We start from the raw sequence: 18287 nt of genomic DNA, 5'->3' as shown, positions 1-18287 counted from the left end.
TAACCAGAATAAATAAGAGTATTTTTAGAAGAACATCGGGAAAATATTGGCAGGCTGAAATTCAAACTACCCGTCAAGTCAAAATCGAATACTGCCAACCAGGCCAATTGGCTGCCAAATGGCTGTCGTTGACGTAGTTGATGTAGTTGACGCATTTGACGTTATTGACACGCAGCCTGCGCGCAGCCTACGCGATTGGCGCATTTAACACCCAGCCTGACACGCAACTTAACAAATATTTTAATTTTCTTAATTTTGCTTATTTTCGCTTAGGCTCTAATAAGCCCCCTAGCAACGGTATAAAAAAAAATTCATATAAAAATAATTTCACAAAAAGTTTACTTAGGAAAGTAGTTATACTATATGTACAACACGCGTATTATATAACACTATGCTACATAGGACTTAAAAGACTTTAATATTTTATAAGTAAAAAGGTAGATTAACGAAATCGCCAATTACGCAGATTGTGCGCAGGCTGCGCGTAGGCTACGTGTTAGGCTAGTCGATCGAGTTGCTAAATTCCCTCGGCCGCGCGCTAATTGCCTTAACTACTAACCATTAAGGCCGTTAATAGGGGACAATATTTTGCCGATAAAACAATATATTAAAATAGTTTAAACTTTACTTAATAGAGGTATAAAAGAATAGGATAGTAATTACTAATTTAAAAAAACTTCTTAAGCTAAAAAGGTTTTATAAATAGGCTTATATAAATATATAGTAATCTAGGGGCTAAAAAAAGAACTAAGAAGAAGTGATATAAACTATAATAATAGACTTTAACAGTAGAGTATATTAAGAACGATTAAATGTAAATAGTATAGATTAAATAGAATATAGAGGCTTTAATAATATAATAAATGCTTATAGTAGGAACTATAGTAGCTATACTAATAGGCTAGGTATATAAATTAATAAGAGGTAATAAGATAACTTATAGAGTATATGCCTATAAGGGTGCGAAGAGAATTTAAGGTAGATTTAAAGAAACAATATAAATTCTATCTAAATCTAAGAATATAGCTCTTATAAAGAATAAGACGTTATATAAAGAAGAGAAAGGAATAACGCGAGAATCTTATAATTAAATAGTTAAGGGTCTTAGTGGTTAATGCGTATATATATATATATGTACGCGATCTTTAGCGGACTTTATATAAGAGATCCTTTAGCCCCTTACTTAGGTATACGCCTAGGGGCTCTTAGAAGCTGCCAAGGCTAGCCTTCAGCTAGCCCTTAGCACCTCCTTATAAGCTCTTTGGGCTTGCAGCCCTCCTATTATCCTTATTAGTTCGTCTCTATATTAGGGCATTATTATACCTACTCTTTACTATATTGTCCTTTTCTATTAACTCTTCTATAACTTATACTTAGCTTATTTACCCCCTACTATATACCTAGGCAATATGCCTTACACTTTAGTAGAATTTAATTAATCTAGTAAAACTTAGTAGAAGCTAATTAAGCTAGTAAAATTCGGTAGAATTTGGTTAATACGTTATGTTTTATCTATTAAGTAGGCTAAGTATATAGGTAAATAAAAGATATAAGCTTATTAAAGTATATATCTAATAGATTAACCCCAATTACATTCTAAGATTTATTATAAAGAGAAAACTATATAGGTAGAGACTATACCTTAACCCGCTAATATTCGTCTATTTATTGATAAGAATTAGCTAATTAAATAAATGCAATTGACTATACGCGTAGTTTGCAGTCGGTTATTTTATATAGAACCCTTACTCTATAGACGCTAGCGGGTTAAGGGATAGTCCTTTAAATATATAACTATACGCTCTTTAGGTAGTGTTACGGCGCTAGTAGAAACTAGTAAAAACTAGTAAAAACTAGTAGAAACTGGTGGGGACTAGTAGGGACTAGTAGAAACTAGTGAAAACTAATAGATTATAGCTAATAGATATTGGTAAATTATAGCGGATAGTCGTAGATAGCTATAGACAGTTTTATATAGTTCTAGACAGTTACCGTTATATAACTAGAGGATTATATATAACGTTAAGCGGCGCCACCCTCTATCTCCTTTCCTTTCTTTAGCTTTAGATCCTTATTTATAGACTACCAATTATATAGGCTTACGCGTCCCTCTTGCTGTACTTATGCCTTAATTAACTAAGTCGCTAATATTATCTAAAGCTTAACTACCCTTTCTTCCTAAGAAAGAGCTTAAATAAGACCTATAGAATATGTATAGACTAGAACCCCTATAGAATCCTACTAAAAGTTACCCTAATAACTATACTACAATGCTAAGAAATATAGTAGCCGGCAAAGTAGCTATAGGACCCTTAAATACCTCTAATAGTGGAATAGCAACTAACTTAAACCCCTAGGTGGAGCTTATAGCAGCTAATACCGAAATTAAATAACTTTAAGAGCTACTTAAAGCTAGAGAACCCCCTATACCTAGTAAGGAATTATTAGATACCTAAAGACTTACTATAGTTCTTAAGGCTCTAGCCTAATATACAGTATTAGTATTATTGCGGTCCGTAAAGGTTACGGACCCTCTATTACTTATAGACGGAACTAACCCTATATTTAATAATTGGAAGCTTTAATTATAGAATAAGCTTAAAGATAATACGGACTACTTCTCTACTACTTAAGCTAAAATAGCCTATATCTTCGGCCGTACTAGCGGGGATATATAGACGTACCTACGTCCGCGGTACGCATAGGACTTAGTAAATCCCTTCCTCTCTAAAGAAGAGATAATTATTTACCTATCTTCTATTTACAAGGGCCCCTTTAAAGTATAAAACGCCTAACTTAATTATAAAAGCCTAAATATAAAAACAATAGAGACGTTCTTAGCTTTTTAGACCCGCTTTCTATACTTAGCCAGCTAGGCTTAAATTCCCCAAAAAGATTTAATGCTAGACCTATTTAACAAGCTTACCCTAGACTTATAGTAAGCCGTACTACTAGTTTTTATTACTATATAGACGCTAAAGGAACTTATAGACTAGTGCTTAGCTATTAACTAAGGCCTCTACTAAATTAAGGTATGTGCTAAACGGTATAAAGCTAGAAACCCTTTAAATCAGACTATAAGCAATATAAGAACGGCCCGTAATGCCCCGGCATAATTAGTAACCCCTATAACACTACCTATATAGCCCGCCGCTAATTTAGTAGCTAGCCGTACGGCCAGTCCTACTATAGGTCTAGTAAATGCTTAGCTTATATATAGCAACCCCTATATACAGGCCCTTAGTAATTAAAGAGCTTACTTCTTTTATAGTTAGAAAGGTTACTATATAAAGAATTACCTAATAAACGTAAAAGTGGACGAGGTTCTGTTAATCTAGGAGGATAGTATAAAGTTAAAAAAAGAGGAACCCTAGAGGAAAACTCCTCTTTAAGGTTAAAAGGGATTAATATATTAGATATTAATCTAGGTTAACTAGTTAGTAAAAGAAGCTGCACTATCCCTTATACTTTATTCCGTAATAGATACTAAGTTTTAACCTCTACTTTAGCTAACTCTAGAGTAAATACCTTTGCCTTAATAGATACCTAGTATACTATAAAGCTAGCTAACTTTCTAAATATACCTATTAAAGAACTGCCTAAACCAATTCCTATTTATAGGTATAATGGGTAGATAGGGCTACCTATTACAACTATCTTATAGATTTACCTCCGTATTAACGGATAAAGGTAGTATAATATCCCTTTCCTTATTATAGACCTAGGTAGCTATAATATAATCTTAGGGCGAAAATAGCTAGCTTATTTAGGCTTATAGCTTAATATATAGAGTAGATGGCTTATCTAGCCCAAAACCTTACCCCTAACCCCTTCCTTTATAAAAGAAATTAGTATTATAATAGAAAACCTTATACAGCCTTAGATTAATACTATTTACTAGGCTAATGCTATACGTAAGGACTAGGCCTTTAAGAAAGATATATAGCTTAATTTATAACGGATCTATATACTATATTACCCCTAGACTACCTATGTTATACTACCCACATTAAAGACCTAGGAAGTTAATAGTGACCTAAAAAAGCCCCCTATAGAGAGCTTAGGCCCTATATAGCTATAAAGAATAGTAAGGGACGTTAAATATTATACTAAACTAATAGATTAGAGGGATAACCTATAGAAGATAGAATAGGAGTTAAGAAAGATTATAAACCCTAGACCGTAAAATATGGTCCGGAAAACGGCTATAAGAAAACTAGCGGACCTCCCACTAGTTAATATCTACTGTATTAGTGCTATAGGATTCTACCAGAACTTAGTTTAACCTAATACTATTACCTTTATAACGAGCTTATATAAAATTAATTAATTAATTAAGGAAAAAGAAAGTAAGCTTAATGGATAAGAAAGCGAGCTTATAGATAAGGAACTAGTAGAATAAAAGCTGCCCTATTAACACCAGAAATTTAAGGATATATTCTCTAAAGCAGCGTCTAATATACTTTTACCTTACTAACTATATAACTATAAGATTAAGATTAAGCAGGGTAAGGAAAATACCCTTAGCTTTAGCCCTCTTTATAAGCAGTCTATTACTAAATTGCAGGCTATAAAGTAGTATCTTATTAATAACCTAAATAAGGGCTTTATTAAGCCTAGCTAAGCCTCTTTTACCTTACCTATTCTCTTTATTAAAAAGCTAAATAATATAACCCGTAAGGACCTCTATCCGCTACCCCTATTTAATAAGACTTTAGCCTAAATAGGTAGAGCTAAGGTCTTTATAAAGCTTAATATCCGCTAGGCCTTCCACTAAATTAGGATAAACCCTAGGTTTAAAGATCTTATTATATTCCGGACCTATTACAGAATATATAAATATAAGGTACTCCCTTTTAGACTAACTAATAAACTAGCTATGTACTAGCGGTATATAAATAATATACTCTTTAACTACCTTAATTACTTCTATATAGCCTACCTAGATAATATTATAATCTACTTTAAGAATAAGCTAAAATATAAGGAGTATATCTATAAAGTCCTCTAATAGCTTTACAAGGCTAGTCTCTAAGTCAATATTAAGAAGTTAGAGTTTAGTATTAAATAAATAAAGTACCTAGGGTTTATTATTAATATAGATAGAATTAAAACCAACTTAAAGAAAACGGTTGTAATTACCTAGTAGACACTCCTATAGATTGTAAAGAGAGTATAATTATTTCTAGGTTTCTGTAACTTCTACTAATACTTTATTAAAAACTATAGCAAGATTGCTAGACCTCTTAACCGCCTTACCTAAAAAGACCAGCCCTTTTACTTTAATGCTATATATAGGCAGGCCTTTAATAAGCCTAAGAAACAGCTAGTTTTGGCTTTACTACTTACCTACTTTAACCTAGAACGGCCCTTAATGCTAGAAACTAATGCCTTAAACGGTATTATAGCCAGCGTTTACTCCTAAAAATAAACGGACAGAGAATAGCACTCTATTACTTACTATTTAAAGACTATAGTAAATACTAAGCTAAACTACCTAATTTATAATAAGGAAATGTTGGCTATTATCTTTAGTTTTTGGTACTAGTAAGTATAGCTAAAAGGACCCCTAAACCTATCTAGGTAGTTTTAGATTACTAGGCCTTAGAATATTTTATAATAATAAAGGCCCTTACGGCCTAGTAGACGCGATAGGCAGATATTCTATCTTAGTTTAACTTCTTAATTATATATAGGCTAGGCACTGTAAACCGTGCGGACGCCTTTATAAGGTATAAATAGGACCTAGATAACTAGATAGCCGTAAATATCTTATTATAGACCTAGACGCTTCTATAACTAAAATATCTTAACCCCTAGATATAGATAGAACTAAGTACGGACTTTATAGACGCTAAGATATATCTTATTAACTCTATAGAACTTAACCTTATTAATAAATTGCTATAGGTAAACTACACGGCCCTTTCTCGATATGAGTACTATAAAAAGATAAAGAATGTTACTAGCCTAGCCTATAGTCCTTTAAAAAAGGACTACTTAAGTACTATAAACGGCTAATAGTAGTAGAGGGATAGAACTTACGGACTTAACTTATCGCCAAAGCATATACCTAGGTCTCTACGGCTTACCCTAGAAAAAAAAATAAGAACTATAAGATTATTAGTAAATAATACTATTGGCCTAAAATAGTTATAGATATTAACCGTTACGTACAGAACTATAATAACTGCTATAGGTTTACAATTCTATAAGATAAAACTCTAGGACTATTAAAACCTCTTTTAATACTAGAATACCCCTAGTAGTATATCTTTATAGATTTCTATAAGCTACCTCTAAACCGTAACAGATATAATATAGTTATAATTCTAGTTAACCACTTTAGCAAGCGCCTATTTTTAATCCCCTATTATAAGAATATTAATACTAAAGAGGTAGCCTAATTATATATTTACTACGTCTATCAAATTTATAGACCGCTAGATACTATTATATCTAATTATAGACTGTAGTTTATATCGGCCTTTTAGAATAAATTTACCTAGATCTTAGGTATTAGGCTAAAGCTTTTTATAGTATACTGCCCCTAAATAGACGGTTAGACGGAGATTATAAATTAATACTTAGACTAAAGACTTTGGCCTTTTATTAACTACTTTTAGGATAATTAGGCTAAACTACTACCTTTAATAGACTATACCTAAACAACCTTACCTTATAACTTTATAGGATTTATCCCTATCTAATTAGAAATAGACTACTTATTCTATATAAGCTTTAACTAGGATAGACCAAAAGGACCCTAAACCGTACGCGAAAAACTATCTTATAAGGAAGCTTAGTAGTACGCTAAGCGCTTAAAAGAAGCCTAGATGGTAGCCTGTATAAACCTAGAAAAGGCTTAGAAATTAATAAAATAGTAGGTAAAAAAGTATAAACACGAGCCTAACTTTACTATAAATAATATAGTTTAGGTTATAATAAAGAGCTAAGAGATAGGATAGCCTAGCTATAAACTAGACTATTAAATAGTAGGACTATATAAAGTCCTTAAGAAAATAGTTAACTTATATAGGGTAAAGATCCCAGATTTAATAAAGGTTTACCTTATATTTTTGCTAAATAAGCTATAGAAAGCTATAGATAACCTATTACCTAGATAAAAGAACAAACCTCCCCTACTAATTTAAGTTAATGGCGACAATAATAGGGAAATTAAAGAAATACTAGCCTATAAACTAGTAAGGAAAACGCTAAAGTACTACGTTAGTTATAAAGGCTATAACCTAGATACTATCTAGTATCCTATATAGAACTTTATTAGCGATCCCTATAAGCTTTAAAAATTCTATAGCTATTACCCTAATAAATTAGGACCCCTAAAGTACCTAGAGAAGTAAATAAAGTATTAATATAGTAAAGATAATAAGCTACTAGAAGAATATAAGGATAAAAACGCCCTATAGGTGTAATACAGATATATAAAGCCTAAGTGTAGGCTTTACTAAAGGGGGGGTAATATTATAGCACTAGCAGAAAATGGCAGAACTTGGTTAGTAGAACTTGGTAGAACTTTACGGTCACGTAACTAGAGGACCGCATAAAAGAACTCTACTTCGGTCGGCGCTACTCTTCTTCTCCTTTCCTTTCTCTAGCTTTGGATTCTCGTTTATAGACAATCCAATCGTACAGGCTTGCGCGTCCCTCTTGCCGTACTCGTGCCTCGATTGACTGAGTCGCTAACATAGTGTAATAGATTTAATGGCTGAACTTACGGTAAGCAAAGGCCAAATCTAACAAATTATAATCTGCTTATACCGATATTGTTAGTAGGTACTTAACAATACTGTCAAAAGTTAGATTACCGTAATATTCCACTAAAAAGGGTTGATTAAGGGGTGTTGTTATAGCACTGTTACAGACCCTAGTCAGGGGCCCGGCCGAGCCGAGCCTTGGCACCATGTATATAGACGTGTCCTTTCCTCGACCTTCTTCTAGTCCTCGTCTTGGGATTCTCGTTCACTGGCTACCAATAGATTCTGTTCTTTTGACTAAGCCTTTACAGGTATAGATTGTAATATAAATATCGTTATATACCCGATATTGTAATAAAGAGATTTAACTATATCTTAGGGGTTTATAGCTCCCTAGCAAAATACTAAGTTACTAGTAACTATTAGCTAGTAAAAAAATAGAAAAGACTATAAAAATTCTAACGCCTATCCCTATCTAATTTATAATTTATTTCTATCCTTTTACTCCCTGATATTTATCTACTAGTTACCTCCTTCTAAAGATCCTACTATAATTAGCTACTTTTTAGTAGCTATCCCTGTCCTATCTACGGGGCTTTAATTAGTTCGCTTAGAACGAGCCAGCCTGGCGCTGTGGATAGATACTTTGGCTACCACAAACCCTTTCTTCCCTAGCTTTGAATTCTCGTATATAGGCTACCAATAGACCCAGTCCCGTTGCCTGAGCCTTTACACCATCAATAATCAAAGACGAGGACCTCCTTTAAGCGAAACACGAAACAAATAGAACCACACAGGATATTTACGGTTTAGCCAGTTGCTCCTTCCGATAGAAGAAGAAACACATGNCGTTGATAGACAGTTGGAAAACCAGGGCAATCCAGAACCAGGGATTTGATAGACCATCTCCAAAGCCCGCGGAAAAATCGGGAAAGACATCCCCAGGTCCGATCTTGTTGGGGGCGGTAGCTCGTGCCAGGATGGTAGCGACGGATCCGATGACTTGGGCGGCGATGACGGTGAAAGCAATGTGGAAGCGAGTGAGGGTGTTGAGGAGGATCATCCCGAAGCCTTATTATGAGGTTAATACGATGCTTGACATGGGGCATTCGGGAATACTTGCCTACGCCTTGTAGAGCATCTAGCACGCCAAGCCATAACCATAAGGTTCGCCCAGCAAAGGCACTGGCGGCGTGACCACCAGCCCACGGCACATACTGGCCAATGTTGGACGTAGACCAGAGCATTTGGCACCATCTGGGGGCACCCAAGCCGATGGCAAAGATGGGCAAGATCCACGAGTGGCGAGAAGATAGGATGCTAAAGAGATACAGAAAGGCCGCCCAGACTCCGAGGAAGAAGACTGCAACGACGATGGCCATTTGCCAAGCGGGAACGTGTTGACTGGACCAGAGATAGAGCCAGTTGCGGCCGTACGGTGCCGAAAGCCAGTAGTTTTGAATGAGGACCATGAAGAAGAACCACTAATAACGCTGTCAGCATACTCCGTAAGCTTGACTATAAGTAATACTCACCACTATGATCTTTCGGCGCATTAGTGTCCGGTAAAACGAAGGCACTGAACCAGGGGCCTGTCGGTAGTAGTCTGGTAGACCTGCCCAAAGGACAAATCCCACGGTCCATATGAGAATCGCAATACCGACACCAATGGCAGTCATGAGGACAGGATTGGTTTCAATCAAACTAGTTCCAGAGCCGCCTGAGCCTGAGATCTTGGCCAACCTCGAACCCCAATACCACAGAGCGACCATATAGATTTGTTGCGTGCCTTGAATGACACAGGCACGATACACCCAGCTTGTAATAGGAGCACCACCTATTGAAAATTAGAATTGCAGGCCAAGAAATCGAGGTTCACTTAGACTTACCCTCGTCACCGAAGTTCAACGCAAAGAAGACCGAACCGCTGGAGGCCGCCACAGCGTAGGAACCTGTGGCAACATTCTGCGTCCAACCCCTGCCGGACTCGTCGTGCACGTAGGGAGCGAGACCGATCAATAAAAATGCTACTCCGTAGAACTAATTCTGTCAGGTAAAATTGAAAGATAACAATGCAGGAAGGATAACTTACCACGAACGGAGTCGATAGGACGTATATCGACTTCAAGGATCGGAACATAAACCACCACATAATTGAGGCGAAGAGGTAAATGGTAGCGACAATGTACAGCTTCTCAGCAGTCTGACCGATTTCTCCCGTGAGTAAAGTCACTTGATATGAGTTTGCTGAGATAATTTGGCCCTGAGAACGTCAGGTCAGTCTGTTCAAGGGGATTAGAAGATACGCACAAATGCTAGAAGGATAGAGTACAAGGGCCAGTCCCCAATCCTGCGAAGGAGGAATCCTTTCAATCCCTTTGGTGGGACGTAATCCTTGTCAATGAGGAACTGGTTCACGAGTCCCTGGTTGTCATTGCTATTACTATACCCGCCGTCTTGACCGTACAAGGGCTCAGGACTCTTAGATCGGAAAATGGAGCCGGCAGGTGTGGCAGCTGGGGACTTGCCCAGTTTAGCATTCCGGTAGCGATTGAACCACTGCTTCTCACTCTTCTCCAAATAATCCTCAATACACAGCTGGCTTTCGGAGCTCTTGCCGTTGAGGTCGTCCAGCTTTTTTTCAAAAGCCTTATAATACTCTTTATTGGGATCCGTGAAGAATGGCTCGACCTTTTGAAGGTTATAGTCGTGCCTTTCGGCTACAACTCCTGTCAAACTGAGTGAGCTCCTATTCTTGCTGTGATCGATGGAGAGGGGTGGATTGAGCAAGTGCTCCTCATAGCCAAGAGAGGGAGTTCCTTGGTCAGAAAGCAACGGGGAAGGTTGATATCCACGCGGTGAAGGAGGGATTGGAGAGTGCTCCAGAGAGAAATCTTGAGTTTGGAGATGAGCGGTAAGCCGGGCGAGAGTTTGATCGTTGTTATCATGGCCAATGAACATTCGCCGTGATCGTGATCCGGCTTGAGCTCTACCACGACTCCGACTGCGACTCCTTCTCGGGGTGAAGCTTCCATCTTCACCAGCCTCGGACATATCGTTGTCCTCACCACTGGTACTCATTTCATCAGCCTGGGTGACGACGGTCAGAGGAGTTTGACACGGCCGGCCTCTGGATCTGTGTCCTGGACCCAGAACACTTGACATTCGGTTCAGACCGCCTGGCTGGGGTTCCTGTCGCTCTGGGGATGGAGCCCTACTTGTTGCAGTGCTCGGGGCGATGCTCGGTGCTCTGCTGTTGGCTCTCGATCGAGCACCGAATATAGGCGTGTTGGCACCGCTCGGCCTGTTTGGTATAGAAATGAGGGAGTTCCGTTCCCCACGAGCAGAGGCGTATCTCCAATGTTTCTCAATCGCGGTGGATTGAAGAGTCTCGAGATCCTCAACCCATTGTTGAACGGGGAAGCGCTGTTTCGCCGAATGAGCACGCATCATGGCACGGACCTCCGTATTCGATGCCAGGGCCTCATGGATGGCAGATTTGAACTGGTGGAGCAAATTCTTGGTTGTGGTGGATTCCACTGTATACCACCAGCCAGGCATTTGGCCCAGACCACCTACTCGGGCACCAACACCAAGAGCGCCTTTTCGTCCAAATTCGACAGCCACGAGACCAAACGGCTCGTCTCTGCTGGGAATCAAGGCGAACTCAGCACCGCTGAAAATATACGGCGGAAGTGCAGTGAATTCTGGCTTTGAAAATACTCGTCCAGGATACCTATCCATCATCTTCCCAAGTTTGAGAGCGGCGAAAGAGCCGTACAAGTCGATGACTGGACCAATGCAGATTAACTGAACGTTAGGGTTCTCCTCGAGAACTGATGGGAAGACGTCCGCAATAAGATCCACACCCTTCTGCATGGACCAACGGCCAACGAAGACGAAAAGCTCAGCTTGAGGATTCTGTGTGAGCCCGGCCCACTCCTGTGCTTGCCGCTTCAGAGGAGCACGACCCGCTTCGAAAACAGGGTCGACAACCGCTTCGGCTTGTTTCTCGCCACGAGTCCATTCGGCGGTATCACTAGGATCGGGATTAGGTAAGGCTTGAATCTCTTTTAAGCCCCAGAAGATGGGATAGCGTGCATAAGAGCGCTTTCCATACTTCTTGGAGACCCCCACCGCCCCGAAGCCCTTTTGGTGCTCACGCAGATAACTGGCAGCAGCGTGAAGAAGGTTGAAGACTTCGCCGAATTGGACATACTTTTCCACAATCTCGGGGTCCAAATTGTAGATTCGGCAAACCTCTTCACGCTCGGTCTTAGTTCTCAACGGCCACAAGCCCTGAAATTCTGCGTTGTGTAGAGACAAGCAACAAGGAATGGTGCCGGGCAAGAGGTGTAGAGGCGCTATAGCACCGTGGTAGTCATTGATATGATAGAGATCCACAGGAAACCGTTGAATTGCTTGCGCAATGCAAGAGTTCCAGGCTGAATAGTAGATGGCGGAATCGAGGTCGTCCATCCTTGGCGGGTACGGTTCTGACTTGCTCTGTTGCCTGAAAATCGGCGCATCAAGCAAGACATATGTGATGTTGCGAAGGACATGGTACTGGACATCAATCGAATAAGAGTTGCCAAGGACTGTTACCTCCATGGGATCCGCGGGGTAATCAACTGGGTAGTCGATCCCACCCACACAAGGGACGACCCAGATCAGGTCTTGGTGACCAAGATTCTTTCCCATCCTGCAAACAATGTTAGCAAATCTATCTCAACGGGAGAAATGAAGAGTCGTGCAATTGAGCCATAACACCCAAGCCACCAATCTTAATCTTTATCTCCCAGTCTTCAATATCGTACTCCATTGTAGCAATCAGAACCGTGCGCCTATCAGGTGCTCCCGCGTCAGCATCCAAGATGTTGCCCTGGGTTCGTCGTCCAGCCACTGCACCGACATCGAGCATAGAGTTGTTATAGGAGACGTTTCGCAGACCCAGGCCATCCAGTTTCTTGGGGACCGGTGGACGGTCTCGAGACACAGTTTCTTGGATCCGGCGGAACTGACGTCGAACACGAAGTGGAATGATATTAGCCTTGTTAGAGACACCTATCTGATTGAACTTCACTGCATAGAAGGATTTGAGGTACGCCCAGACTGCGGCGGTGGCAGTAAGAATGGGAATCAGTGCCAGTAAGATCCAGAGCGCAAGTTGCGCCCACCGATTACCCACCGGAAGCAACTCGTATCGAAGCGTGGCATCATTGAGTGAGATGAGATAGGCCAGATGGGGCGATTCAGGAGGATTTGTGATGTTGATGTAGTTGCCCAACAATGTCTTCAAGGGAAGACGGTCGAGGATATTGTCTCCGTCAATATCGCCAAAAATTTCAGTCTGATCTGGTTGACCGTCAGGATTGATGCCCCATACGCTGAGAGATGTTTGAGCGGGCCACTCGGTCATGTAGTTGAAGTTCCATCGACCACTCTTCTGGTTGAGTTTCATCTCGTTCTTGAGCCCAGCATCAAAGCCATGCTGATTCCAAGGGCCTACCACAAACAGATGGGGAAAGCGCCTAGGTGGCTTGTTCGCCCATCTAGCATCGCTATGTTGAACATGATCACTGCTTCCGCTTATCTTGGACCAGTACTGGACGATGACGTGGTCTCCCTCCCATTCTTGGGCTTTCGTGCCATTCCAAACGCGAGGGCCGAGGGTGTCGGTTCCCCCCTTGTATTCCATCCAATCGCTGTATGATGTGCCCCAGTTCAACGTATATCTCCATTTATCAGCGCCCGCAGCGGCGTGGGTTACGGTCAGCTTCCCGTTGTTATTGTTGAGAAGAGACACGGAGTAGTTCGCTTCCCTAGGGAAGACCATAGGATTGTTGTGGTCGCCCACGCGAAGGTAGAAGTGATCGACCGCCTAGAACAGAAGTAAGCATCGTAATTCTGATTGGGTGAATTCTCGGCTCACATTGGTGCTGGCGTTCCCATCTCTTGTGGTGACATTGTTTATAGAAATGTCATGAAGCCCATGGGACAAGTCAATTAGATCTGCAGAGTATACCCACGCCGTCTGAGGAGCTCCGACCCACTTGGGTTGATCAGGATCGGGAGATGCAATTCGGCACTGGACGCTTCCCGAGTCAATCTGCGCGGTCGACCCATCTCCCGTTCTGGATCGAATGTGTATATTTCGGGTGACGTCGTCACAGTCCATTTCGTCGGAGAAGTGGATTTCAATTTGAACATGACTACCAGAAGGATTGGCAGACATAATTCTGTAATCATGACCGGGAACAAATTTCGTGATAGATGGCGACGGACGAACCCAATTATTCTTTGGAACCAACACTTTGTAACCCCATGCGGGTATGGAGAGCTCCCGAAGACATCCATTGAATTCTTTCGAGCCACCGATGCTACGATGGAGTCAGCTTGGATACAAATATGTCGCATAGGAGTGCATACCTGAGCTTCACGGGCCCCTTTTCTAGCATGTACTCATCGAATGGTGGAAAGAGGTTCTTCACTATCGTCCCCTCATCAAATGGAGAAATCAACGCCTTCTGCGGGTCCGAGCAGTCGAATTGGTAGTTGGTATCGCGCTTATCGTTTTGGTAGACGAACCACATACCCTGGTTGCCCTGGCCGATGCCATCAAAGTCCTGGATACCGAAGAAGGCCGCTCTATAAATGCTCCACATACCTGTTTCTGTGGGAGTATGATTGCTGCCCGGTAGGAAGATCTGATACGTCTGGTTCGATAATTGCTGAAGATAGTAGCCGTCGTTTAAAACTGGATAGTTTTTGCGCATCTCGAACATGACCTTTTGGATGTTTCGTATAGGATGGGAAGGGTCTCGATGATCAAGGCTGACGTTGTCGTCGAGACAGCCCCAGGCAGCGCTCTCGATCGGGAAGTTGGCATATTTGACTGATCCGACCTTGTAGCATCCATGAATTTGCCAAGCGTTACTAGAAGACATTGGGCTTCTGCCAAAGACTACAAAAATGTATCAGCGCAGTGCGATTCGGTAGTACTCTTGGATGCCTCACCATAATTGGCGTTGGTATTTTCGAGAATGTAGAAAGCTTGCTCTTCGCCCCAATTGATCAGAGGAATTCCTGGAAAAAGTAGTGATACGATGAAGATTCCAAGATTTTGCTTCTCGGTTCCATTCTTGATTGAGGGCCAGCGGAACACATCAAAGTTGGAGGCCCCGATTTGATCTTCGAATAAGGTCAGTTGAAGTTTTAAAGAAGGTTCAAAGGGTACTCACGTCTGGGGTCAAACTTCCCGGTGTTGGCGTTGACCAAGTCGTTCGTCTGGAGAATCGTATTCCAAGTTTCGACGAAGTTTACAGGTGGGTCGCCTTCAGCTGCGTATATACCGTCAAGCCCGAGGAATCTAGTGAGAGCACGATAGATGGTATAATGAAATGCGGCCGCATCGAGACCAGCCTTCTCCGGTTCTCGTATGAAGAGTTTTGGATCGGTCTCGTTGGTAAACGTGAGGACCTCCGTGATATTCTCGACCTGCATTGAAGGCTCCTTACCCCTTCCAATGTAAACCGCCCCAAGGGTATTGCCTGCCACGATTTCTCCTGGAATGTAGAAATTTTCTTTGCCGAGTTTGCGCGCGCATTCTCTCATGTAGTTGGACCATTCGCCCTGAGCGTCCACAGTAACTTGAAGGGCTTTGTCGATGCGAAAGCCGTCGAAATCAAGCATATTCAGAGCCATGCAAGAGAAGTGTTCAATCTTTTCGCGCACATCGGTGCGCCATTCGCGGAGACGGTCCTGCACGAAAGCAAATTTAGATATTTGCTTTTGCCTGTGAAAAGTCAGAAGTGGGCTGCTTTCATGGGTAAGAGAACGTACCATTCCGGGTAGTTACCAAAGGCAGCGACTTCTCCATACTGCCGTAGAATGTGTTAGACCTTTGCGGTAATTATTTAAGCATCGAGAAGGGCACGCACCTGATCAAACTCGCTGTCACGGCATCCGACCAAGAGATGCGATGTGTTCAACACCCGGTTCCCATCGGCTCCCCAAAACCTAGGATAGTCGCATTTCTCGAGATAGGTGTTACCAGGCGCAAAGTCATGATATCTCCGGGTGTCCTTCCAGACGTAATTGTGTTCTTGAGGGTCGAAGGGGGTCGACACGTTCAAAAAGCCTTCGAAACCCAAGAGATCTCCCATAGTCGCAAAGGTATTCTCCAACACGACGTACATTCCTCGTCGATGGGCCTCTGAAATCATTGCCCTCCAGTCATCAATGTTACCGAAGTGGTGATCAAGAAGGGTAAGGTCGACCGGAGAAAAGCCATCATACGACCAAGGGAGGTTGATCTGCGGCATTCCGATAATATAGAGTGCCTGAAATTCGTCAGTGTTATAATTGTAGAATTTCCCAGCTGTTCCGCACCTCAATACCCATTCCCTGCAAGTAGTCAAAGCTATCCATGAGACCCCTGACGTCTCCTCCATGCCGAAGTTGGTTGCTGAGGGGATCATGCTCAAATTGGGTACCGTTGGCATTATCATTCGACGGGTCGCCATTCACGAATCTGTCCAGGAAAAGCGAGTAGAATGGCATTCGCCAGTTGGCCGGTGATGGATAATATTCATGATTCGGCCACTCCCCCCAGTAATCCAAAGGATCTGTTGCGGTCTTGTTTTCGTTGAGGTTGAACCCGACTTGCTCCGGGTCGTAGATCAGAGCTCTAGCTATTGGGATCAGTAACAGCTGTAACAAGAGCTGCCAAGGGCCCTGTTGAAGTTTCATCTTCCCCACTGGTTTCCTTATCACAATTGAACGAAAGAAGGCCCCCCCGAGGCAGATATCAGTCAACTCGTCCCATCCACAAATTATTCATATACCAAGAAATGATAGAAAGAATAAAACGAAAGAAGGTGGAAGGAAGAAACAATAGTCTTGGGAACCCCAAGGCTGCACTAGAAGAATAATAAAAGGGTTGGAACGTACCACCACTGGATCCACAGTTGATAGCAGCAGGCGGTCTAAGGCTGACAGCATCTGCAAATTCAGCTCCAAGCTTCAAACCATGGGGGTTTCCGAAATTGGTGGTTGCATGGGTTACCAAGGGGGCCAGAGAGTCATGCAGTCTTGATCATACTATCACGAAGTTAGCGGCGCTTGGGTCCACCTGGCAGAGACCTGGCTTTTTTGGCTTACAGAGGAGAAGGCGATTCGCCAGAAAGGAGCGCGCCTGTAGATACTATGGCCAATATATAAGGCTTCATAGTTGACGTTGAATTGGATCACGTGATAGGGAGAACGTGTCAAAAATATCTCGAAGGAGGGCAGAATCGATCAACCAGGTAGTGTCAGTGTTCCACCTGGGCCCCCCTTCAAAACAGCAGGTCCAGGTGGAATTCGCCCAGGTGGACTGCCCAGGTGGCTTAAATTGCTAACAAAACTTGCAGCTATACGGTGGTAGGTTTCAAAAGTCATTGCCGCCAAGCCAAGGCAGAACAACAAGATTCTGCCGGTAGAATTCTGCCACGTCATTAAGCGTTTACCGGGTTTGTTTTTAGCAGCTTAATTCTATACCTTTTAAGCTTTTTAATATTCTAAATAGCTACTAAAAATCTACTGCGAAAGGTTTTATGGTTGGCTATAATTTAAATTATAACTCTTAATTGTATATAATATATAAAATATTTAATACCTTTTAAGAGTGTTACTATATATAAGGGAGTGCCGCAGTATAGAAAGGTTATAAAGAAAGAATATTAAGCAGTATAAAGAGATCTTAAGTAGTAGAAGATTTAAGCTTAGAGTAAGCGGATTATTGGGCATATCTGGAATATTATTCAGCTTAAAGGAGGTAATAAGTATAGAGATGGTGCTATAGAAGTACTAAGATGCTTAAAAGTACCTAAAGCGGGAGAGGATAAATAGGAGGATATCTAGATTTAGAAGGCGGTAAGCTAGGGCGGTCAATTTCTTGGCAGCAAAGACTTTTGAAACCCACCACCGTATAGCTGCAAGTTTTGTTAGCGTGTTTTTTAACTTTCCCTTAAAACAGCAAAAATACCAAAACTTCTCCTACCAAAAGGCCGTGCAACGCCTCCATCCAGCCTGGTGTAACCTCCCTTTCAGCTGCCAAGACGGCAAATTTGCCTAAAATCCACCTGGTGGAGTCGACCTGGCCAAAAATAGTTATCGAACATGCCCTTAATAGTAATAGTATTTTACGATTGGTCCATTTTTGGCTGTGTTGTTACCGCTCCGGCTTTGGACTGCTGGCTGCCCATTCCTCTTCCGGCATGGCTGTATTGGTCTGCAACAAACTGAATCTCACCGGAATGCTCCAACGGGTCTTGGGCCTCTCAGCTCAACATTCTCCTCGTACCAACCCGGAACACCCCCTACCACATTTCCGAAAGATGGAAATGAGGACCGCCTCCGTGTTGATGAAAGCAAGCAAAAAAAGCTTGTCTGTTGGCAACTTGTCAGTGCTCGAAGACTGCATGATTCCGGTAGCGGTTCCGCGAGGCCAGCCATATCATCATGGCCTGTCGCTGAGTTTCACACAGTTTATCGCGAATATTTTTGATAATCGGCATCTTCACCGAG

The 18287-nt window shown here is 41.6% G+C and overlaps 1 protein-coding gene across 1 annotated transcript; it reads right to left on the bottom strand.

The window, feature by feature from the left end:
• Positions 1–8180: 8180 nt before the first annotated feature.
• Positions 8181–16469, bottom strand: K441DRAFT_701896 (glycosyltransferase family 5 protein; the record flags this gene model as incomplete). The annotated part of the gene is made up of 14 exons (XM_067653374.1): positions 8181–8789; positions 8842–9202; positions 9254–9555; positions 9608–9758; positions 9811–9981; positions 10029–12420; positions 12452–13599; positions 13651–14098; positions 14148–14682; positions 14736–14909; positions 14960–15513; positions 15561–15598; positions 15689–16060; positions 16110–16469. The coding sequence occupies 14 exons, from the start codon at positions 16467–16469 to the stop codon at positions 8521–8523; spliced, it is 7275 nt and encodes a 2424-aa protein (XP_067510215.1). The 3' UTR covers positions 8181–8520.
• Between the last annotated feature and the right edge of the window lie 1818 nt (positions 16470–18287).

The sequence above is a fragment of the Cenococcum geophilum genome (assembly GCF_001692895.1).
Source record: "Cenococcum geophilum 1.58 unplaced genomic scaffold K441scaffold_1, whole genome shotgun sequence".
Lineage (NCBI taxonomy): Eukaryota > Fungi > Ascomycota > Dothideomycetes > Gloniales > Gloniaceae > Cenococcum > Cenococcum geophilum.
The sequence above is the reverse complement of the archived record's forward strand: the minus strand, read 5'-3'. Positions and strand labels throughout refer to the sequence as shown.